General features: G+C 51.8%; 1 protein-coding gene across 2 annotated transcripts in view; it reads left to right on the forward strand.

The window, feature by feature from the left end:
- Nucleotides 1-23544, forward strand: part of MLLT1 (MLLT1 super elongation complex subunit) — a 64808-nt gene that overhangs the window by 26408 nt on the left and 14856 nt on the right. Inside the window, exons 4-5 of one of the 2 annotated variants that reach the window (XM_059918640.1) lie at nt 20031-20174; nt 23323-23448. In XM_059918640.1, the coding sequence (XP_059774623.1) occupies nt 20031-20174; nt 23323-23448 (270 nt within the window). The remainder of the gene's footprint in view (nt 1-20030; nt 20175-23322; nt 23449-23544) is intronic. The other variant, XM_059918639.1, reaches the window with a different exon arrangement.

Below are 23544 nucleotides of genomic sequence, written 5' to 3' on the forward strand. Positions count from 1 at the left end.
CCAGGGATTGAACCCAGGCCCTCGGCCATGAATGCACCACGTCCTAACCACTGGACCGCCCGGGAATTCCTTCATTGTGGTTTTGATTTGCTGCTTCTAACGATTAGTGATGTTGAGCATCTTTTCATGTGCTTATTGGGCATTTGTATATCTTCTTTGGAAAAATATCTATTTGAGTCCTTTGCCTATTTTTGAATTGGGTTGTTTGGTTTTGTTTTGTTGTTGAGTTTTAGGAGTTCTCTATATATTTTGGGTAATAATCCATTATCACATATATGATTTGTAAGTATTTTCTTCCTTTCTGTAGGTTGCCTTTTCACTCTGTTGGTCATGTACTTTGATGAATAAACATTTTTAATTTTCATGAAGTCCGATTTGTCTGTTTCTCCTTTTCTTGCCTGTACCTTTGGTGTCATATCCAAGAAATCATTATCAAATCCAGTATTGTGAAGCTTTTGCCCTATGTTTTCTTCTAAGAATTTTATAGCTTTGGCTCTTACATTTAGGTGTTTGGTCCATATTGAATGAATTTTTGGATATGGTGTTAGGTAAGGGTTGAACTTCGTTCTTTTGGACGTAGATATCCAGTTTTCCTAACACCATTTGTTGAGAAGACTGTCATTTTCCTGTTGAATGGTCTTGATGCCCTGTTGAAAATCATTTGACCACATATATGAGGGTTTATTTCTGGACTTTCTAGTCTACTTCATTGGTCTGTATATCTGTCTTTATGACCAGTACCACACTGTTTCAATTACCATAGCTTTGTAGTGTTTAAAAAAAATTTTTTTTTTTTTTTTTTTTTTTTATTTTTTTTTATTTTTTATTTTTTTAATGCTATTCTTGTCTGCTTACATTCTTTTTATGTATGTATGTATGTATGTATGTATGGCTGTGTTGGGTCTTCGTTTCTGTGCGAGGGCTTTCTCTAGTTGCGGCAAGTGGGGGCCACTCTTCATCGCGGTGCGCGGGCCTCTCACCATCGCGGCCTCTCTTGCTGCGGAGCACAGGCTCCAGACACGCAGGCTCAGCAATTGTGGCTCACGGGCCGAGTCGCTCCGCGGCATGTGGGATCTTCCCAGACCAGGGCTCGAACCTGCGTCCCCTGCATTGGCAGGCAGACTCTCAACCACTGCGCCACCAGGGAAGCCCAAAAAAAAAAAATTTTTTTTTAATTGAAGTATAGTTGATGTACAATATTAAATAAGTTACAAGTGTACAACATAATGATTCACAATTTTTAAAGGTTACACTCCATTTATAGTTATTATAAAGTATTGGCTATTTTTCCTGTGCTGTATAATGTATCTTCATAGCTTGTTTTGTACCTCTTAACCCCCACCCCTATCTTGCCCCTCTCCTCTTCACTCTCCTTACTGGTAACCACTAGTTTGTTCTCTATATCTGTGAATCTGTTTCCTTTTTGTTATATTCACTAGTTTGTTTTATTTTTCAGATTTCACATATGAGTAGTATCATACAGTGTTTGTCTTATTTCATTTAGCATAATACCCTCCAAGTCCATCCATGTTGTTGCAAATGGCAAAATTTTATTCTTTTTTATGGTTAAGTAGTATTCTGTGGTGTGTGTGTGTGTGTGTATGTATATACCACATCTTCTTTATCCATTCGTCTGTTGATGGACACTTAGGTTGCTTCCGTATCTTGGCAGTTGTAAATACTGCTGCCGTATCTTTTCAAATTAGTGTTTTTATTTTTTTTCAGATATATACCCAGGAGTGGAATTGCTGGGTCATATGGAAGTTCTATTTTTAGTTTTTTAGGAAACCTCCATTCTGTTTTCCACAGCGGCTGTACCAAGTACATTCCCACCAACAGTGCACAAGTGTTCCCTTTTCTCCACATTGTTGCCAACATTTGTTATTTGCATTCTTTTTGATGATAGCCATTCTGACGGGTGAGGTGCTATCTCATTGTGGTTTTAATTTGCGTTTCTCTGATGATTAATGTTGTTGAGCATCTTTTCCTGTGCCTGTTGGCCATCTGCGTGTCCCCTTTGGAAAAATGTCCACTCAGGTCTTCTGCCCATTTTTTAATTGAGTTGTTTGTTTTTCTGATGTTGAGTGGTATGAGCTATTTATGTATTTTGGCTATTAACACCTTATCAGTCATATCCTTTGCAAATATCTTCTCCCATTCAGTAGATTGTCTTTTTGTTTTGTCGATGGCTTCCTTTGTTGTGCAATAGCTTTTAAGTTTAATTAGGTCCCATTTGTTTAGTTTTGCTATTATTTCCTTTGCTTCAGGAGACATCAAAAAATTATTGCTATAATTTATGTTAAAGAGTGTTCAGCTTATGTTTTCCTCCAGGAGTTTTATGGTTTACAGTCTTACATTTAGGTCTTTAATCCATTTTGAGTTTATTTTTGTATGTGGTGTTAGAGAACGCTCTAATTTCATTCTTTCACGTGTAGCTGTCCAGTTTTCCCAGCATCACTTAATTGAAGAGACTGTCTTCTCTCCATTGTATATGCTTCCCTCCTTTGTCATAGATTAATTGACCATAAATGTGTGGGTTTATTTCTGGGCTCCCTATTTTGTAGTAAATTTTGAAGTCAGGAAGTGTGAGTTTTCCAAGTTTATTCTTATTTTTAAAGATTTTTTTGGCTATTTGAGGTCCCTTGAGGCTCCATATGAATTTTAGGGTAGATTTTTATATTTCTGCAAAAAAAAAAAAATGTCAATGGTATTTTGATCGGGATTGCACTGAATCCCTAGATTACTTTAGGTACTTTGACATTTTAACGATACAAAGTCTTCTGAATTCATGAGCATGGAATATTTTTTCATTTATGTCTAATTTCTTTCGGCAATGTTTTATAGTTTTCATTGTACAAATCTTTACTTCCTTGGTTAATCTCTAAGTATTTTATTCTTTTTGATGCTGTTGTAGGTGGAATTGTTTTCTTAATTTCCTTTTCACATTGTTCGTTGTTAGTGTATAGAACTGCAGCTGATTTTTTTGTGTGTGTTGATTTTGTATCTTTTAACTTTGCTAATTTATTAGTTCTAACAGTTTTGTATCTGTGTGTGTGTGTCTGTGTGTAATCTAGGATTTTCTACGTGTAAAATTATGTCATCTTCAATAAGAGGTAATTTTACTTCCTCCTTTCCAATTTGTATGCCTCTCTTTTCTTTTCTTCCTTTTTTTTTTCTTTTTCTTGCCTAATGCTCTGGCTATTACTTCCTAGGTGTTGTATAAAAGTGGTGAAAGCGGGCATCCTTGCCTTGTTCCTGATCTTGGAGGAAAGCTTTCAGTCTTTCACTGTTGAGTGTGATGTTTGCTGTGGGCTTTTCATCTGTGGCTTCTATTTCTAGTTCGTTGAGCGTTTTTATCACAAACAAGTGTTGAATTTTGTCATATGCTTCTTCTACACTTATGGAGATGTAATAAATATTGAGCAGTATTACTTATAATATTGTTACACCTCAGATAATTTTATACTTGGGAGAAAAGTATTGAATGATAATAGGCCAGGGGCTGTGTTAGGCATTTTACCTAATAGCTCCTATAACCCTCACACAGTCTCTAGTGGGTGTGAAGTGCATCTCATTGTGGTTTTGATTTGCATTTCCCTAGTGCCTAACGTTGCCGAGCATCTTTTCATGTGCTTTTTGGCCATTTGTATATCGTCTTTGAAGACATGTCTGTTCATGTCCTTTGCCCATTTTTGAATTGGGTAGTTTTTTTGGTTGTTGAGTTGTAAGAGTTCTTTGGGAATCCTGGATAGGTGCCCCTTTTTAGATGCTGACAGAATTTGCTGGGCAGAATGAATGTGTGATGTGAACTTCTCTGGGTTGGGAGCTTGAGCTCATCCAGGGGGATCCAGATGGTCACCCTCTGATCACATGTGACCCAGAAAACCCTATGAGCTGTGGCTAAGTTGTTCCTTTGGAAAGTGATCTGGGGTGTTGGTTGTGGCCTGAGAGAGCATGCCTGGACCAGGCAGCGTGTCCAGGACGAGTAAAGTATCCCAGGACCAATTAAATGAACAGAGGCTTGCTGAAATGCTCCCTTGATATCTGTTCGTTGTCCCAGAAGTGTCCCGAGGTCCTTGAAGCCCTTCTTGTTCCAACAAGTGAATTATATCTTGTGCCCTGGCTGTCCAGTAGAAATATGTAAGCCACGTATGTAACTCGAAACTTTTTAGTGGCCACATTAAAAAAGGTTACAAGAAAGAGGTGAAATTAATTTTAGTACTGTAACTTATTTAACCCAATATGTCCAAAATATTAACATTTCAACATGTGTAGTCAGTATTTTAATATTAGCAAGCTATTTTACATTCCTTTTTAAAAATACTAAGTCTTTGAAATTTGGCTTTACACTTTCTGCACATCTCAGTTTGGACACTAGATTTTATTGGAAGGACTTGATATGTCTTTAGGTTCCATAATGTTCACAGTCAAAGAGGTAGCTTTGCAAACCCAAGTTGCTCCAAATGTGCATAAAGGTGTCTTGAGCAACCCAACCAGGATGGACTGGCTCATCGTCACGAATTTTTTTTTAACTTTTAAGTCTGAAATAACTTTAGAAACACAGAAGAGTTGCAAAGATCATACAGAGAGTTCCTATATACCCCACATCCAGCTGCCCCTAATGTTAACATCTTACATGAGCACCGTACGTGATCAAAACAAAGACATTAACATTGGTACAGTACTTCCTGTTAATAGGCTTCATTTGGATTTCCCCATTTCTGTTCTGGAATCCATCCAGGACCCTACCTTGCATTTAGTGGTTGTGTCTCTTTTTTTGCCTCCTTCCATCTGTGACAATTTCTTAGTCTTGTCTTTCATGACCTTGATGTTTTTGAAATATAGTAGCTAGGCGTTTTGAAGAATGCTCCCCAACTTGGGTTTGTTTTTTCATGATTAGACTGGGGTTATAGGTTTTGGTAAGAAGACCACAGAGGTGAGGAGCCCACCCTACCGCCCCCCCACCCCGTGCCCCACCCCCATCGTTACATCATAGTAGGGTGGACCTGATACCAACTTGACTTATTACTACGGTTGTTACCTTGATCTGGTTAAGGGGCATCTGCCAGTCTCTCCTGTGAAATTACTGTCCCTTTCCATACTGTTAGAAGCCAGTCGCTTATGGCCAGCCCTCACTCAAGGGCAGAAAAATTAAGCTCCACACCCTGGTGGGCAAAGTTAAAGACACCACAGTAACTAATATCTATTTGGGGGAGATACTTTGAAACTATGCAGATCACTTGTTTCTTTTTCAAGCTTCATCCACTAGTTTTGGCATCCATTAGTGTGTTCTATGGTGATTTCCATTTCACTCATTCCTTCTACATTTATTAGCTGGAATTGTTCTGTAAGGTAGTCGTCCCTTCTGCATTTATTTATTTATTCAGCCCTTTATTTATATCAGTATGGATTCATGAATGTTAGTGGGGTTTTTGGGGGGTTATAATCCAGACCTATCGTCATTTGTTTGGTGGTTCAAATTGTTCTCACTCTGGTGGGTGGGCACTCCCTCAGGTTGGCCCCTGGGCCTTTTCATCATGTTCCTGTGGTTTTTGGGGTGCTTCCTCACTTTCTGGCACCACAAGGTGCTCCAAGCTCATCTTGGTTTTTTCCCCTGCACCAGCCCTAGAATCAGCCCTTTATCCAAGGAGCCTTGGTCCCTTTTATTAGAGAAGGGTATTTAAAAACCAAGATCTGGGAGCAAAGCGTGTTCGTTGCTCCTGGGGCGTCACTGCTTTTAGGCCCTGCCTGTGCTCATCCCTCTGCTGTCTGTATACGTAAACACAAAAGTAAACAGCAGTTCATGCCTCTGCCTCCACCTCCGGTCCAGCACCACTGAGTTCCCTCTAACACCCCTCACCCCCACCCTTGCTGATTTTAACTCATTTCTCTGAAGGGAGACACCTGGCTCTCCTTACCTGCAATGTAGTTGCTTATTTGTTTAACCTTAGTGTATCTGGAAAGTAGTTTCAGAATCTCTAAGCCATATTCCTGCGAGAAGTAAAGTAACGGTGTCTGCATGCAGTTTTTGTCTTCAGCCTTCCAGGATCCAGTTAAAAGTTCTTTGTGACAGCTCCTTTCCTCCATCGTTGCTTGTATGGTTGTGTCATTCGTGTGTATACAGTTGGATTCATTAGTCATTGTCTGTGCTCTGTCTGGGGTTCCCTTTCCCCACCCATCTGGTTATTATTATTATCACCATTTTAGTTTGTCTTCAGTGAAGTTCATTCTGGGTTTTGACATGATCGAGTCCTGCATCCACCCCAGCGTCACCACACAGAACCCTTCGCTCCTCCCCAGACCCCCTCCCGCTGTCCCTTTGAAGTCAGCTCCTCCCCCCACCCTCAGTCCCTCAGAAACACTCATCTGTTTTCCATCCTTAGAGTTTTGCCTTTTCCAGAATGTCACATAAATAGACTCCTACAATATGTAGCCCTTTGTGTCTGGTTTCTTTCACTTAGTGAGATGCACTTAAGATTCATCCGTGTTGTCACATGAATGAATAGTTCATTCCTCTTTATTGTGTGGATAATGCTGCATTTGTTTATCCATTTGCTGGTTGAAGGACATCTGGGTTGTTTCCAGTTTTTGGTGATTATGAAGAAAGTTGCCCTAAACGTTTGCAGACAGGTTTTTGTGTGGATGTAAGTTTTCAGTCCCCTTGGGTAAATACCCAGGAGGGGGGTTGCCGGGTGACACGGTACAGGTAGGTGGAACGTTATGAGAACTGCCCACTGCCATCTGAAGTGGCTGCCACTTGGCACCCTCGCCAGCAGTGGAGGAGGGTCTTGCTGCCCTGTGTTCTCGCCAGCGCTTGATAAGCTCTGTTGTCTTCTTTTTGCCTTTTTTTTTTTTAAAAAGTCTTTATTGAATTTGTTACAATATTGCTTCTTTTTTATGTTTTGGTTTTTTGGCCGGGAGGCATGTGGGATCTTAGCTCCCTGACCAGGATCAAACCCACACCCCCTGCTTTAGAAGGCAAAGTCCTAACCACTGGACTGCCAGGGAAGTCCCCCATTTTGCCTTTCTAATGGGCAGATAGTGGTAGCTCTCTTCAATAGCTTTATTGAGATATAATTTATATACAATATAATTCATCCATTTAACGTGTACATTTCGTTGGTTTTTAGCATATTCAGAGCTAAAAACATACAGTGCAACCATCACCACTAATTCCAGACCATTTCCATCACCCCAAAAGAAACCCCATCCCCATTAGCAGCCACTCCCCATTCCTGCCTCTGCCAGCCCCTGGCAACCACTAATCCGCTCTCTGTCTCTGTGGATTTGCCTGTTCTGGATGTTTCACATAAATGAAATCACACACTCTGTGGCCTTTTGTGACTGGCTTCTTTTATTTAGTGTAATGTTTTCAAGGTTCATCCACGTTGTAGCATGTGTCATGCTTCATTCCTTCTTATGGCTGAATATATTCCATTCAGAGTGGATCACCTTTTGTGTATCCATTCATCAGCTGTTGGGCGTTTGGGGTGTTTCCACCTATTCGCTGTTTTGTGAACAAGTTTTTCTGAGCCTATATGTTTTCATTTCTCTTGGGCATATACCTAAGAATGGCATCGCTGGGTCTTTCGGCAATGCTGTGTTTAACTTTCTGAGTGGCTGCCAGACTGTGTGGCACAGCAGCTGCCCCATTTTACCTTCCCACCAACAACGTCCGAGGTTCCAGTGTCCCCACATCCTGGCCCACACTTTCTGTCTCTCTGATTACAGCCATCCTGGTGGGCGTGAAGTAGTGTCTCATTAGATTCTGATTTGCATTTCCCTGATGGCTGATAACACTTGAGCATCTTTTCATGTATTTATTTGCAACTCATATATTTTCTTTGTAGAAGTGAAGTGACTTCAGAATTTTTGTCTTTTTTTTTTTTTTTTTTAAATTGGGTTAGTTTTTTTCTTATTGTTGAGTTTGAATAGTTCTTTATATACTCTGGATACAAGTTCTTTATCTGGTACATGATTTATAAATATTTTCTCCAAGACTGTGGTTTGTCTTTTCATTCTCTTTAACAGTATCTTTTGCCCAGCAAAAGTTTTATGTTTTGATAGTCCAGTTTATCATTGTTTTTTCTTTAATGGCTTGTGCTTTGGGTCTGGCAAAGGGAATCTAAAAACCCATGAGTTTGTTTTTGCAGCCCACCCACTGGCAGCGTGTTGGGAAACAGCTGTTTAAAGAGGCAGAAGGAAATTGCCTGTAGGAAGATGGTATCTAGAAGGCAATGCCATTGTCATTTATTCTTTGCAGTTGAGGGTTTTTAGAAAAGTTTATTTATTTACAGTGAGATGGGGGAATTGCTTTTCTCCTGTTTTTGGGGTGTTTTTGTTTTGTTTTGTTTTTGCTGCAGTTTCATTGATTTATTCAAGCAGCAGATATTTACCGAGTCTAGGACACAATGAGGACCAAAGCAGATCCGGTCCCACGTCTGGTGGAGCGCCCAGACCGACAGGGCAAGAGGCGCTGGACAAGCAGGGATGAGGGCAGCGAGGTCAGCACCAGTCCTCAGTGCTCTGAAGCCGGGACGTGGGTGCTGCCAGCGCGTTACAGGGACCCGCTGAGAAGTGAAGGGGGAGGTGCCGAGAAAGGTTTCCCTTAGGAAGCCAGGCTTACTCAGAGCCTTGCGGGTGGGTGGGAGCCCGCGGGACACAGCGGATGGGAAGACACCCTTCCTGGTGAGGGTTGGGGACACGTGGGTTCAAAGGCAGGCCGGGGTGGGAGGGGTAAGCGCGTTGGGGAGCATTGGAGAGATCAGCCCGCTTGTGTGTGATGCGGTCACGCTCGCTGTGTAAAAGGCCCCTCAGGCCCGTGCGTGGCAGGTGGGTGTGCTCTAGACCCTCAGCGAGGGGTCGATCCCTCTGACCCCTCTGGGTCCATCTGCCTCTTGGGTTGCGAGATCTTGTGGCCTTGGCCTCAGACTCCGCGGTGAGGCGCCTCTCCCGGGCCTGTCCCAGGTTGTCTGGTGGCAGCACGGTCACATGACTGGCAGACCTGGCCCAGGCCTTCCTGGGAGTAACTCAGTGGCTGACAAGCGAGAAGTACTTGTCCGTGTCCTGGGGAAGCAGGGTCGGTGTCTAGGGCTCAGGGGCCCTGAAGTATCCACATGAAGGGGGGCTTGGGGGCTTGGTCTTGGGTGAGAGCAGGTGCGGACGAGCTGATCTCAGTTTTTTCTTTTGCAAATTAAAGCTGGTTGCCCCTTAGTCCTGAGTTTCTGGCTTGGAGCGATTGGTGAGACCAAGAGGAGAGAAGAGGGTCAGTGGCAGGGTGGGGATGAGAGGTCGTCTGAGTTCAGAGACTCCTGCTCTGTCATATCCCACATCGGGCCGGCGGCCCTCGCCTGTGCCCTGCGGACGTCTGTTAGGGAGTGAACGCTGGCCTGGGCACACATGGGTGTGGAGCCCTCAGCTGGGCCGTTTGGGCTGCGAAAACTTCCCCGAAGCTGACCTTGGCCCCGTTTCCTCTGGTCTCTGCCCCTCTTCATTGTGAGATGTACCGTCCACTTAACGACACACTTCGGGAGGAGAAAGAGAACACATCATGGGTGCCTGCTGACTTCAGGACACAGCCCGATTTTCAGAAACGTAAAACGTGAAGAAGTGTACTCTGGTGGTTTTCTGCTAATATGAGACGTCCTCCCTGCCCTGCACTCCCGCCCCGCAGCGAGCTGTTACTGGACACTGAGTGCTCACCATCCCTGACTTTCCGTGACTTTTCTCAGATGCCGTTAGCTGAAGTCACAGAAAGGGTGTCTTGGTACGTTTTATTAGGAAGTTTGCGTGGCTTTATTCAGAAATAATTTTTTGTTTGTTTGTTTTAAAGTAAGTTGAAACAGCGAGGCCGGCTTCTGAGCCGGAAACCCTCAGAGTCCTCGTCTTTGACATTCCCGCTGACTTGTGCTGGGGGGACGACGGCGTGGGCAGCGTTGCTCAACCGGCGACATGTTGTGGGCGGTGCTCTGGCCCCCACGTCCTCAGCTCCCCCGCCCCCCGGGCAGAAGCGGCTCTGGGTGCCTGGCTTGCTGGTGGCAGCCGGTCAGGCTTTCCCCACTTGCCCTCAGTGTGGGTTGAGACGGCGGGTGAGAGTGGGTCTTGAGCGATTAGGCCCTCAGCCCTGGTGGGACCGCCCTCCCGGCACACCCCCTCGGCTCCCAGGCTCTCTGGGGCCTTGCTGGGTTGAGGGGGCGGGCAGCCCTCTGCGGCGCGGCTGCTGGCGGCTGCTCTGCGCTGGGGACGATTGCTGGTCGAAGCAACGGGGGGGGGTCGGCCTCGCTGGTGGATCCCCAAGGAGCCAGGACAAAGGGGACATGGTGGGAGGAGACCAAGGAAAAGGTCAGGGGCTGCCAAGGTGTGGCAGGCCGCGTGGATGGCGGCCAGCTGTGCCTCGGTTCGTCTTTCCCCGTAGCATCCCTCTGCTCCTCCGCGTGGGGCCCCAGAAGCACCTGTATTTCCTGGAGGGTGGGTGCGGAGCCCCGCAGAGACATGCCTTGAAAGAGCGAATGAGCGACAGAAGAGGTGCGACCTGACCCACTTGTGTGACCGAGCCGTTTGCACTGTCACCCCCCAAAGTGAGGGGGGCGCAGGCAGTGGGAGGGGGCTTGTCCGCATCAGCCCTGGTGCTCTCTTGGATGGAGCTTCGGCTCAGGCAACCTCAGTCCCAGGTTGAGAGGTGAGCCGCGTTTGTGCATACCTGGTTCTTGTGTCTCTTTGTCTTGACAGCACTGGGGATGGGGGGGGGGCCTTAGATGGGGGGCAGTGAGGTCCAGGGAGGAGACCAGCGAAGCCTGGGTCCCCTTGGGCTCCAAGCACACTCATGGGCTCGTCCCAGGACGCCTCGTCCTTTCTTCTTTTTTGTCTGTTTTGGTCCAGGTTTCCTTGTCAGATTGCCATTTTACGTGTGTGTTTGTATTGCTGGCTCCTTTCTCACCCTTTTTGGTGTTCGCTTGGGGCCTAACCATTGTTAGGGCTCCAGATAATAGAAGCTAACTTTAGGCATAAAAGTATTTGTTTCCATACAAAGCTCTTTAAATTGTAGTCTTCGCCTTTCTGCTGCCTTGTTTTAATTTCTAATTGCTTATCAGTACACTGATATATTCAGGATGTAGGTTACCGAAAATTCAGACAACGCTGAAGCATGCAGAGCAGGAAAAAAAAGCGAGACTCTTCCCTTTCCATGCCTCCGTCCCCAGCGTCTTTGCTCCTAAGGGGTGAGTGGTGGTGTGTGTGTCTCCAGCCGTTCCCCCGCGGGTTTTACATCCGTGTGTGAGTGAGGCTTTGCTCTAGAGCAGTGCGCTTTCCTCCTGTCCTGCATTTGTGGCTTTACTCTTGCTTTCCTCCACGGGCAGCGGGGCTTGGAGCTTGTCCACGTCCTTGGGGAATGGCGACCAGCATTGTTGGGGTCTGTTACTTCATTTCACAGGTGAGGAAGCCGGGGCAGGAACTGGTGGTGTCACCTGCATGATGTCACCTGCTCGATGTCCCCAGCAAGTGCAGGAGCCAGTGGGCTCCGGAGTCTGACCCCTGGGTCACTGTGTTCTGTCTGAGCTTCCCTCAGTGGGCGTGCACCATTATGTTCAGATGTCAGAGTTACATTTTCAAGGAAAGAGAATGTCCCTGGCACCCCTGACCTCCAGCCGGGCCGTCCTGACTGGCGTCGCGGTGGTTTGCCTCTCTGGCTGTCTCCTGCAGCACTGCAGTGACTGTGCCCCCTGCACCCGGCCCTGGCAGGCCCTGAGGTCACCCGCGGGGCGGCCTCCTGGCCTCCTGGGCCACCCGGCAGCTGCTGCCCATGCCGTGCTGCCAGCCGGCCACAGCCGCTCCTCCTGCCTTCCCTTGTGCACCCAGAACCCTGGGGGTTTATTTCCTCCTCTCACCGAGGCTCAGAGAGGCGGAGTGGCAGGTCCGGTGTCACACAGCAAGGCAGCAGTGTGACACCCAGGAGGTCTCAGACCCCAAAGCCCACGGTTTTCAGCCCACATTGCACTGCTTTCCTTAACGCTTTTTTAAAGTTCTTCTCTTACTTCTAAGTGCAAAGGTGATATGTGGAGGCTGCGAGGAATCCGGGTCTCCTTTCCAGCCTGTTTCCTTGAAGTGGCCACTGTCACCACTGTAAGTCGCCTTCCAGAAACAACATCATCTTCTGTGTGTATGTGTGTGAGTGAGTGGGGGGCGGGGAGGGAGAAAGAGAGATGCAATTCCAAACTAAATATCTGTGGACCCTGCTGTGTCAGTACCCGCAGCTCTGCCGAGTTCTTCGTGCTGTCTGCTTGGCGAGCCCCTCAGCTTAGACCAGCCATCATGGACCTGCCCTCCCCAGCTGAGGGCCACCGTCACTCCTGCAGGCTGCCTCAGTGGCCCTCCCCGAACACTTGTTTACTAGGCGGGTAGGCTCGATCCTGGCAGTGGGATTTCAGGCGTTGCTTCCCTCGCTGTCTCTCCCTGGCCGTCCGCAGTTCTCTCCTGCCGCCTGGAAGCCCCGTTCTGGTCGGCCTGGGCTGGGGACCCGTGGGCCAGGCCGGAGGAGCTGAGAGCACAGAAGCGCGGGGTCTGCACACGCCCGAGGCTGTGGTGTGCCGACCCGGTGTCCGGCCTTTATTGGTTCCGTGTGGCGTTGGCAGATGATTAAATGCCACGAAACCTCAGTTTCCTTGCCCGAGGGGCGGTGAGAGCAGTGACTAACTCTCAGAGCTTTTGGAGGATGAAATAAGGCGCTGAGTAAAACCTGCCGCCTGGCGCCTGACCGCAGGGAGGGCTGGCAGGGGTGCTGGCGGCAGGGCGGCACGTGGGGCCGGGGGGCGGGGGAGACATAAACCTGCGGCCACGGAGGATCTTGGGGACGGTGGGAGGGTGGCCCCGGGCCTGCCTGCACCCTTGTCCCCAGTACTAGGATACAGGCAGCCCACATAGGTAGTCAGTAGATGCTCGAATGCAGAGCTGGGGGGAAGGCTGGGGGGGCCAGGCGTGTATATTTAAACTTTTAAATATAGAAAACCAAGAAATAGATGCAGAAGTAGAGAGGGCAGCAGAGCAAACCACCACGTAGCACCCACCACCCAGCTTCAGCACTTACTCACCTGCAGGCGGGCCTGTTCTCATCTCTGCTCCCAGCATGTCTTTTTTCTTTCTTTTTCACACCTCTACTGGAGTGTCCTTGTGTGTTCGTCTCTGCTGTGTAACCCAGCGTGTCTTTTTTCTTCTTCTTTCTTTCTTTTTCACACCTCTACTGGAGTGTCCTTGTGTGTTCGTCTCTGCTGTGTAACCCAGCGTGTCTTTTTTCTTCTTCTTTCTTTCTTTTTCACACCTCTACTGGAGTGTCCTTGTGCGTTCGTCTCTGCTGTGTAACCCAGCGTGTCTTTTTTCTTCTTCTTTCTTTCTTTTTCACACCTCTACTGGAGTGTCCTTGTGCGTTCGTCTCTGCTGTGTAACCCAGCGTGTCTTTTTTCTTCTTCTTTCTTTTTCACACCTCTACTGGAGTGTCATTGTGTGTTCGTTTCTGCTGTATAACCCAGCGTGTCTTTTTTTTTCTTCTTTCTTTCTTTTTCACACCTCTACTGGAGTGTCATTGTGTGTTCGTCTCTGCTGTATAACCCAGCGTGTCTTTTTTCTTCTTCTTTCTTTCTTTTTCACACCTCTACTGGAGTGTCCGTCTGTGTTCGTCTCTGCTGTGTAACCCAGCGTGTCTTTTTTCTTCTTCTTTCTTTCTTTTTCACACCTCTACTGGAGTGTCCTTGTGCGTTCGTCTCTGCTGTGTAACCCAGCGTGTCTTTTTTCTTCTTCTTTCTTTCTTTTTCACACCTCTACTGGAGTGTCCTTGTGTGTTCGTCTCTGCTGTGTAACCCAGCGTGTCTTGAATCAGGTGCTAGGCATCCTATTTGGTTTACTCTGTAAATGTTTCAGCCCATGTCTATAAAAGATAAGACTCTTTAAAAACAAAACGAAACCTAAAACAGTATTATCAAATCTAGAAATTAATAAATCAATAATTCTTTAATACTGTCAAATATCCAATAATATCAGAGTTTCCCTGTCTCACGTATATATATTTTAAATAATTTGTTCACATCAGGATTCAAATAAAGTCAGTACATTGCTACTAATTGCTGTGTCTCTTAAGCTTCTTTAAATCTTTTTTCTCTCCATCTCTCTCCCTTTCTCTCCCTTGCAAAGCATTTTCAGGTGTATTGTGGTCCCATAGGGATGTTGCTGACTGCAGCCCTGTAAACTGCCAGTTAGGTCTAGAGCCATGGTCAGATTCAGGTTTACCTGGTTGTCCTTTAAGCTCAGCATATGCGAACCCCGGGGCCTCTCACAGGGAACGTTGAACAGGTGAGGGACCAGTGAGGGCAGAGGAAACAGCCCCAGGGTCCTCAGGAACCAGGGGTCCTCCTCGGCTAGTGAGGCTGCGGGAGTCTTCCATTTGACCTGGGGGTCCTCCGGGCCAGCCCTGCCAGCTGCAACAAAGTGGGGCCCTGGAGATGGCCCTGGGGGTGGTTTCTGAGGTGGTGGACGGGGCCCAATGCAGAGCTGCAGTCAGCTGGCCCAGGGCTGGGGGCTGTTGGCCTGGACGGGCCCCATGGCCCGCACTCCCCGTGCTGTGGACAGGTGTGTGTGCTGCTGGCTTTGGGCGCTGACACCAGTTTGGCCAGTTCCTCCGCATCTTAGTTTGCTGGGGCTGGAGAGAGATGCTGGCCTGTGGCCAGTGGCCCAGGGCCTGGCCTGAGAACCCCTGAGGCCGGCCTCGGGATCCCGAGGGTCCAGGGGTCCCACTGGAATGACTAAGGATGTTAGTTACTCTTGGGATTGCTGCCCTGCACACCTTGAACTTGGCCACCCCTCACCTAGGTGCTGCTGGCTCTTGGGGTGCCATGGTGCTGCCTGCCTCTTGGCTTTCTCAGGAGGCTGATGTCCTGGGGGCTGGGCAGGAAGTGGTCCGCCACCCTCTTGGAAGTTCCTAAGCCTCTCAGGCCCCAGGTCTTGTCCCGAGGGAGCTCTGATCATCAGTGTGCGCTGGGGCACATGCTGGGTGCTGGGGGAGGCCCCTGCCCAGCCCACATGCCGCCCCCTGGCTCTGCTCCTCACCGCTCACCTGGGCATCCCAGAGAACTCCTCCTGGGCGCTGTCTCGGACCAGCGCGTTGCCCTGTTTGGTTTGTGTGGGTGTGAGAACCGCTCCAAGAGCCCGGGGTTCCAGAGGATACCGCCTGCCTGGAGGGCGTCCTGGCTCCCCGCTGACCGGCCTCTTGGCACCGGGCGTGTGCTCTGCCTCTGGTTCAGTTTATTCATCTGTGAAATGGGGACAGTAAGAGCACCTGTGCTTGGAAGAGTGCCTGGCCTCAGGGACGCTCCACGGAGTTACTTACAGAGCAGTCGGCGGCACGTCAGCATCGCTGCTGCCCTGAGGGCTTCAGGACGCTGGAGACCCTCCTCAGCCCTGGTCCTGCTGTGGGCACATGGCGGGCACCCGTGAAGTTCCTGTAGGACAGACGAGTACGTGGGCACATTCCGCAGAGATGGGTGCTTGCTCAGCGCTGCCCCATAGGAACAGAAGGGGTCCCTTTGTCCAGAGGGTGGGTGGACAGAAAACAGACATGCGTCCTGTGGACCGTGACGAAGGCTGTGATTGGGGATCATGGTCAGAGGAGGCCCTCGGAGGGAAGCCATTGGCGGGCTTTAAAGGAGTGGGTTGGGGATGAGCCAGGAGCCGGTTCAAACGCCATGGGGTTGAGAGGAGGCTGCAGCAGAAGCAGCTGGGTGGTGGGGGCAGCGAGTGGTCCAGAGGAGACGAGGAGGGGCTGGCTGAGGGGCCAGGGACTGGGGGAGTGGCTGGACCAGCCTTGCAGCTGCACCACCAGGCTGGGGGGGGGGCGGCAGGCGGGGGGGTGTCACCCAGAGAGGGTAGAGGCAAGAGGAAGGCCTGGTTCTGAGCCGCGGGGGTCCCGTGTATGGGCTGCACCTCCACGTGCGCTCGTCAAGCCTCCGCTTCTTCCTGGTGAAAACAGTGGTTTCCGTTTCTTGATGGCACAGAGCTGAGCCCTGTGGCTGTAGCTCACCCTCCCACCTTACAGGTGAGGAAGCCGAGGCTCGGGAGGGCAGGCCTTGTGCAGGAGAGACAAGCCCCAGGCCCAGCCTGACCCTGTGCCCTGCAAGGGGGACAGCCAGCTGTCTGCTGACCTCCCCTTGCTGACACACAGGTGCCCTCAGCCGAGTTCCTCCTCCTAGCCTGTAGCCTCACTGCCCTGTGTCCACTCGGAAGGCGACTGGGGAAAGTTGGAAGCACCTGCAGGAGTAGACGGGGTGCTGGGACGGGCCCCTGGGAGCTGTCTGTGGCCTGCCACCCCCTGCCTGCGTCCTCTTGGAGCAAATCCCAGGCATCATCATTTCACGTGTCAGCGTTTCAGACTGTGCCTCTAAAAGATAAGGGTTGCTTTTTATTTTTTCTTGCTTTTTTTAAAAAAATCAATTTACTTTTGGCTACGTTGGGTCTTCGTTGCTGTGCGCGGGCTTTCTCTAGTTGCTGTGAGCGGGGGCTACTCTTCGTTGTGGTGCGCAGGTTTCTCATTGCGGTGGCTTCTCTTGTTGCAGAGCACAGGCTCTAGGCGGACGGGCTTCAGTAGTTGCGGCTCACGGGCCCAGTAATCGTGGCGCACGGGCTCCAGAGCGCAGGCTCAGTAGTTGCGGCACACGGGCTTAGCTGCTCAGCGGCATGTGGGATCTTCCCAGACCAGAGCTCAAACCCGTGTCCCCTGCATTGGCAGGTGGATTCTTAACCACCGCGCCACCAAGGAAGTCCCAGGGCAGCTTTTTAATAGTATAACAATACCAGTGTCACGCCTGCAAATTATCAATTTTTTGATCCCCAGCCTAAAGCTCTTTCCTGTCTGAATCAGGATCTTGGCTGGACCCACACATTGTGGTTCAGGGGGTTGTCTCCTAAGTCTCTTTGAATCTATAGATTCTCCTTCTACCTTCTTTTTCTTTTTTTTTTTTTTTTTGGTTTCTTTGCACTTTATTTGTTGGAGAAGCTGCGTCATTTGTCCCGTAGAGTTTGGTACCGTCTGCCTTGTTGCTGCTTTCGTCTCCGTGGTGTCTGCATTTAGCACAGTCCCCTGATCTGTGTCTTCCCTGACAATGTGCACTTGAATCTGGAGGTGAGGTCTTCCCGGGAAGGTGGTCCGTGCTGGTGATGTTGGCAGGGTTGACAAACAGTGCCTGGGTGACCGACCCGTCAGGAGTCACAGATCGGTGGTAATCTTGTTCCTTCTTCATGTAGTAGCCGGGATACGTTTGTGCCATTTACCCCGCTTATCGTCTGTGTGTTTACCTAGTGGGAAAGCGGGACAAATGCTTGCTTCCTCCCGCCTCCTTTGTTTGCCAGTTCCAGGCCCTGCTCCCAGTCTCGACAGACGTTCTGCCAGCCAGAGGCTGTTTGTTCCCCAGCACACGGATCTGGGCTCTCTCTTCCCCAGCCTCAACCCCCGTAGAGCCCTCTGCCCCCAACATGAGGCTCACCCTCTCAGTGGCGGCCAAGGCCCTTGTCTCTGGGTCCCCTGCTGCCACTGCTGTCCACCCCGCCAGCTGCAGCCACGTGGACTCTCGGGGTCCCAGAGAGGACGCTGTGGCCTGTGGCGCTTCTCTGCACCCTCTAGCTGTTCTCCAAGCCTGTCACAGCCTCCACGGGTGCTTCCTGGCCCGCTCCCCACCCCCACTGTTGGGTCAGGCCCCTCTCCTATCAGCGGTCACATTTCATTCTTTTGGCGAATATGGAGCGCCTCCCCAGGGCCAGCACCCGGGGAGGGGGGTGCAGGGCAGGAGTCCCCACAGCCGCTGCCTCCAGGGGTTCCCAGCTTGGTGGGGACACACACCCAGTGTGACAAATGCCTCCATATGGGTGGACACAGAGGAGGGGCACTGGCCGCATGTAGGGGCGTAACAGCGGTTACCGGGGGCTGCTTTCTCTTCCTTAACGAGAAGTGGGAGGCAGCAGCTCTGTGGTGCTAGGGCTGCCCGCCTGGGGTGCTCTCGGCTTCCCTCCACGCTTGTGCCGTGGCTGATGCTGGCCTGCAGGTGTACCGTGGACCGTCTCACAGTTCGGCAGGAAGAAGGGAAATGCTGAGACTTTCTTGCACTTTTTTGGTTTGGAAAGGAAAGCCCTCCCTCGGCTGACCTCCCTCATCTCATCACCTCAGACTAGGTCACTGTGCACCTTGCACAGGGGGACAGATTTCCAAGTCTGGTGCAGGTGGGCGGGGTAGAAACCCACTCTTCCTGGGGCCAGGGGCTGCCAGGGGAGGGGCCAGGTCGCTCTCCGTGGCGTCGGGTCGGCTCGAGAAGGCCTGTTTACTTGTCTTCTCCGCCCCAGACTGGCAGCTCCTGGAGGGCAGGGTCTGCGGCTCCATCGCGTGACAGATGCACCTTCTACCTTTGTGGCCTGGATGGGGGGACAGAGTCGTCGCAAGTGCAACTGCAGGACCTCACTCCTGTCCCCTTTGTTCAGAAGCGGGCGTGTGGCCAGCCAGGCTCCCGCTCCCCGCATCACCAGCTCACCGCGCTCACCACGCGCCATCTGCCCAGGGATGGCGGGGCGGCCGGGGCCCTGGTGCACCACCACAGGAGGAAGGGGCAAAGAGAAGCCAGCCCGGGAAGTGCCAGCGAGCGGGCTCAGCTGCCCTGCCCCTCCTTCCTCAGCCTGACCGACCTGCCCTCCTTGCTCACCTGTGCCCTGCTGAGACACCTCCACTGGCTCCCCGTGCTCCTGGTTTTCTCTCTCCCATGGATGGCACTTTAGAAAACGGGGGTGAAGTTCACATACCAGAGAATTCACCCTCTTAAAGCACACCAATTTGGTGGGTTTTAGCGTATTCACAGGGTCGTGCAGTCATCACAGTTTTCTAGTTCCAGGACGGTCTCATCATTCCAGAAGGAAACCTCATCCCTATTTGCAGTTAGTCTCCACGTTCCCCTCCCCCAGCCCCTGGCAACCATGAAGCCACTCTCTGTGGATTTGCCTGTCTGACGCTTCATGTAAATGGAATCACACACTGCATGGCCTTTTGTCTCTGGCTTCTCTCACGGAGCGTCGTGTTTTTGAGGTTCATCCACGTGGTAACATGTGTCAGTGCTTCATTGCTTTCTGTGGCTGGATACCATTCTGTTATATGGATGGGCCGCAATAGGTTTATCCGTTCACCTGTTGATGGACACTTGGGTTGTTTCCGCTTTTTGACTATCGTGAGTGATGCTGCTGTGGATATAGGCGTACGAGTTTTTATGTGAGTGTGTATTTTCGTTTCTTTTGGGTATACATCTAGGGGAGATACATGGGTCATGCAGTTACTCTGTAGTCAACATTCTGAGGAACTTTCACACACTCTTCCAAAGGGAGCACCACTTTACCTTCCTGCTGGCAGTGCACCAGGATTCTGGTTTCTCCACATCCTTGCCAGGACTTGTTATTTTCCTTTTTTAAAATAATTGCCATCCTGGTGGGTGTGAGGCAGTATTTTGTGGTTTTGGTTTGTATTTCCCTAGTGGTTAATGGTGTTGAGCATCTTTTCGTGGGCTTATTGGCCGCCTGTATGTCTTTGGAGAAATTTCCCTTCCAGGAAAGGGGCCGGGGGTTGAGGCTGCAGGATCTGGTCCTAGAGCCTGGGGTCCGGTCTCAGCATTGTCGCTGAGCAGCTGTGTGTCTTGGAGCGTCGTCTTCCCCATCCGTGGGCCGAGCGCTGAGGGTTGAGGGGCATGTGTGTGCGGGGCTCCGCACACCGTCGGCAGGACTGCTCCATTAACCAGCTGAGAACGTCCTCCTGATGATCTTTATTTCTGTCGTGGGGCCTGCTTTGCCGCTCTGCAAATAGTAAGTTGATTTATTCTGCATAAGCGGAGCGATGGGGAGACACACACACACACACACACAGAGAAGCAGAGGAGGGTCCGAGGGGAGAGGGGGGCAGGCCCGGCGGCAAGGAGTGCCTACGCCTGGCTGCGCACCCCGCTGAGTGGACTCCCTTGTTTTCTCTGTTTAAGGAGGAGCCGAGGAAGGTGTGCTTCACCTACGACCTGTTCCTGAACCTGGAGGGCAACCCGCCCGTCAACCACCTGCGCTGTGAGAAGCTCACCTTCAACAACCCCACCGTGGAGTTCCGGTACAAGCTGCTGATGGCCGGCGGGGTGAGTGTGCCGCTCCACGTGCCCCGACATGGCCCCCAGCGCTGGGCGGCCCAGGTGCTGGGGGCGCCCGGGGCTCTCCAGCGTGTGGTCGGGCACCCCAGACCCAGAGGGGCAGGTTGCACGGGTGGTGCCCAGCAGCTTTGGACAGGACGCAGGCGTCCCGAGTCTGCGCTAGGGTGTTGTCCGCTGCGGGTGACTGACTAGCCTCTAGCTACCCTGCAGCTTCTGTTGGCTGTGGGTAATTAGCATCCCGCTCCACGGAGGTGGGGCGGGGCAGGAGTGGGCGCGAGGCCGGTCTGTCAGCTTGGCGCAGTGCCGGAGCCAGTCTTAACCAGATCGGCAAGGCCTCGCGGGGGCCGTGTCATGGGGGGAGCAGCCGCGGCTCTGTAGGGGCTCCCTGCTGATGCGCGCTCCTGGCGGTTGTGTCCTGGTGACACAGGCTCTCAGAACTTAGGTCTCCGTAGCGAGTTGTGTGGCCAGCGATCCCCATGCACGTGGCAGGGCCCTTGGAGAGCGGGGTGGGGTGCTCGGTCGTGGAGGAGGACTGGCTGCGCCGAGGGCGGTGGGCTGAGCACACGGACATCCCGAGCCTGGGACGGAGGAGTCGGGCCGGGGGCACGAGAGCCTGTGTGTGCACGCGTGTGTGTCGTGGAGGCAGGCCCACAGCCCCAGTGCGTGCAGGGCGTCTGGCTTGGGTTTCTTTGGCTCTAGGGAGCAGTCCTTTCCTGTTCACTTAATTCAGTTGGGTCTTTCTATAAACTTTTTTAAAAATATGAAAGCAATCACGTATTCATCGCAGAATACGTGATTAAGTTATGCTGTGTTCCTAGTAAAAGATTAGTGTGCGATTCTAATCTAGCACATGATGGCTGACGGAGTCCAGTCACAGAGCCGGGAGGTGCAGAGTCAGCTTACACAGATGTTGGCCCTGAGTTTGCCGGGTTCAGTGGTCCTCCCCCAGCTCTGCTTCTCTGCCTTATTTTCGCTGCCACATATTTTCCAAAGTATTTCCAGAGGTGTTCCCGGGTGTTCCTCCAAAGCTTTCATGGTCACCTCTCTTTGGGAGACAGACACACAGAGCGCCCACGGGCCTCTCAGAGCCCCAGGACCCAGGCACCGAGACCTTGGCTCCCCATGTAAAGTTTTTTTTTTTTTTTTAACCTTTAGAGTCACACGGGAAAACTGGTTGTATCATTTATAGTCATTTATTTTATTTTTTAAAAACTAAAAAGTTTTAGAAATTAAAAAAAAAAGATGTTTTCTTTGCTCTGAGGAGATGAAGGTTCAGTGAGCATCATCTAAACACATAAAACCGGAGGGCGGGGAGGAGGAGGAGGTGTGCAGAGGCGGGGGAGGGAGGTGGGGAGGGCAGGCGCGGCCTGCAGTTTCGGAGGGAGGGAGGGAGGCCCGCGAGCTGCCGCCCTGTGGTCTCTGCTGGGGGCTGTTCTGGCCCTTTGGGGCTGCCTGGAGAGCCGGTTGGCTGGTCAGGAACTTTCTCGCCCTTTGGGGCTGTGGGCTTCAGGCCCCAGGCTGATGGCAGAGCAGTGCTTTCTGGTCTTAGGAGCTGCCCGAGACCTTTATGGGACGGTGGCTCCCGAGCCCTGAGTCCTGGTCCCTGTTTGCCATTCTGGGGCTCTGGGTCCCAGTGGCGCCGCCTTTGCCATCCGGTGGCGGATGGGCCCGGAGCCTGCCTGCGTTGACGTCGATGTCGGCGCTGGAAGCGCGGGAGGAGCGGGCCGTCGGTGAGCCCGCGAGGACTGCTTTCTGTACGGCCCCTTCCCCCGGGGTTGCCTGAGCCCGGTCGCTCCTCGCGTGAGGCTCAGGCACCCTCAGCGGTGACCTGTGCTGCTTCCCGCTGTGCCAGGCGGTTGCCCGGCCCCTCAGCTTGTGTCTCATCCTTTGCCCCGTCGGCAGTTGAGCTGCGCAGAGGTAGAGGCTCCTTCAGAGGCCAGGGGTGAGACGGGTCCCCGTGGAGCCATGTGCCCCAAAGGGCTGTCACAGAGAGGCAGCGACACGGGAGGCCTCCACGTGCTGTCCTGGGATAGGGTTGCTCTGGGACCTTCATTTGAAGGGAGAGAAGTTGCAGCGAAAGTAGAAGGAAAAGGTCTGCGGGTGGATGCACTAAGGCGTCCCGTGGCCCCGCCGTTCTCCTGGGCTGCGCTCTCCGTTGCTTCCCCGTGGCCTGGAGTGTGCGGGTCGCCAACAGCGTGATCCCAGGCCTGGTGGGGCAGGCGGCTTCTGGGAGCCTGGTTCAGAACGTGGTGGTCAGACAGGCTCCCGTGAGCAGCACCGCCTCGGGCCCCGCTGCAGGGCTTGGGGGGCGAGGGGCTCCACCACCCTCCTTTCGACCCGGCGTCCCCGCAGCCAGGCGTGACCTTGGCCCCCCGCGATGAAGCGCTGGCTCGTCGGGGAATCCCAGGTTCTCAGGGTTATTCATGGTGCCTGTTCTACCAAGCTAAACGCTTTCTTCTTTTTTGTATGTGCACTTTATTCTTTTATTCTGTCTCATCAGCGCCTGGAAGGCTCCTGACTGCTACTAGGGTCAATTTGCGGTGTCAGTATTTCGAGCACTTGCCCACCGCCTTCCCCCTCTTCAGCCGGGGCCTCGGGAGCCTGGCTGGAGTGGGCAGGTGTTTCCCCGGGCACCTCCTAGCAGGACCCCAGACCCTCCCTCCTCTGGGCCCTCCCCCCGCACCCACCTCACGCAGCTCTCCTCTGGCCTGGCCGCACTCTCCCTGTCTGTCCACCTCACCCGCCTCACGGTGGAGGAGGGCTCGGCCCCAGGACCCGGGGCCCAGGGCATCGGGCACACACATCCCGCAGAGGTGGCCCCCTCCGCTGCAGCTGCCTGCTCTGGGTGTCCGGCCGGCTCTCCGCCCGTGCCAACCGCGCTTCTGGTCTGTCTGCACCGCCGCGTGTGGGGCAGCTTTGGCCACGGCTCCGCGTCTTCTCGGCCGGCCCGGCCCACCGCGCCCAGCCATCCTGGGACCCGGCTTCTCTTCGCTCTCTGCCCGGCCCCACTTGGCTCCAGCGCTCGGCACTCGGCCCCTCCCGGAGGGAAGCTCCGCAGGCCGGCTTCCTCTTGCCGATCGGATTTCCAGCCTGCCTCCTTGCTCGTTGATAACATCTGTCTCTTCTTTATCACTAGGTGATGGTAATGCCCGAAGGAGCAGAAACGGTGTCCAGGCCCAGCCCCGACTACCCCATGTTACCCACAATTCCACTCTCTGCCTTCTCTGACCCCAAGAAGACCAAACCGTCCCACGGCTCCAAGGTTAGTGAGGCGGAAGGCCCAGTCACGTGGGAGCGCTGGGGCCCAGCGGCGGGGCCCGGGCTCAGGGCGCCCCTCCGCAGAGCTGGACCTTCCGTC

Source organism: Balaenoptera ricei, chromosome 3 (assembly GCF_028023285.1).
Source record: "Balaenoptera ricei isolate mBalRic1 chromosome 3, mBalRic1.hap2, whole genome shotgun sequence".
NCBI lineage: Eukaryota > Metazoa > Chordata > Mammalia > Artiodactyla > Balaenopteridae > Balaenoptera > Balaenoptera ricei.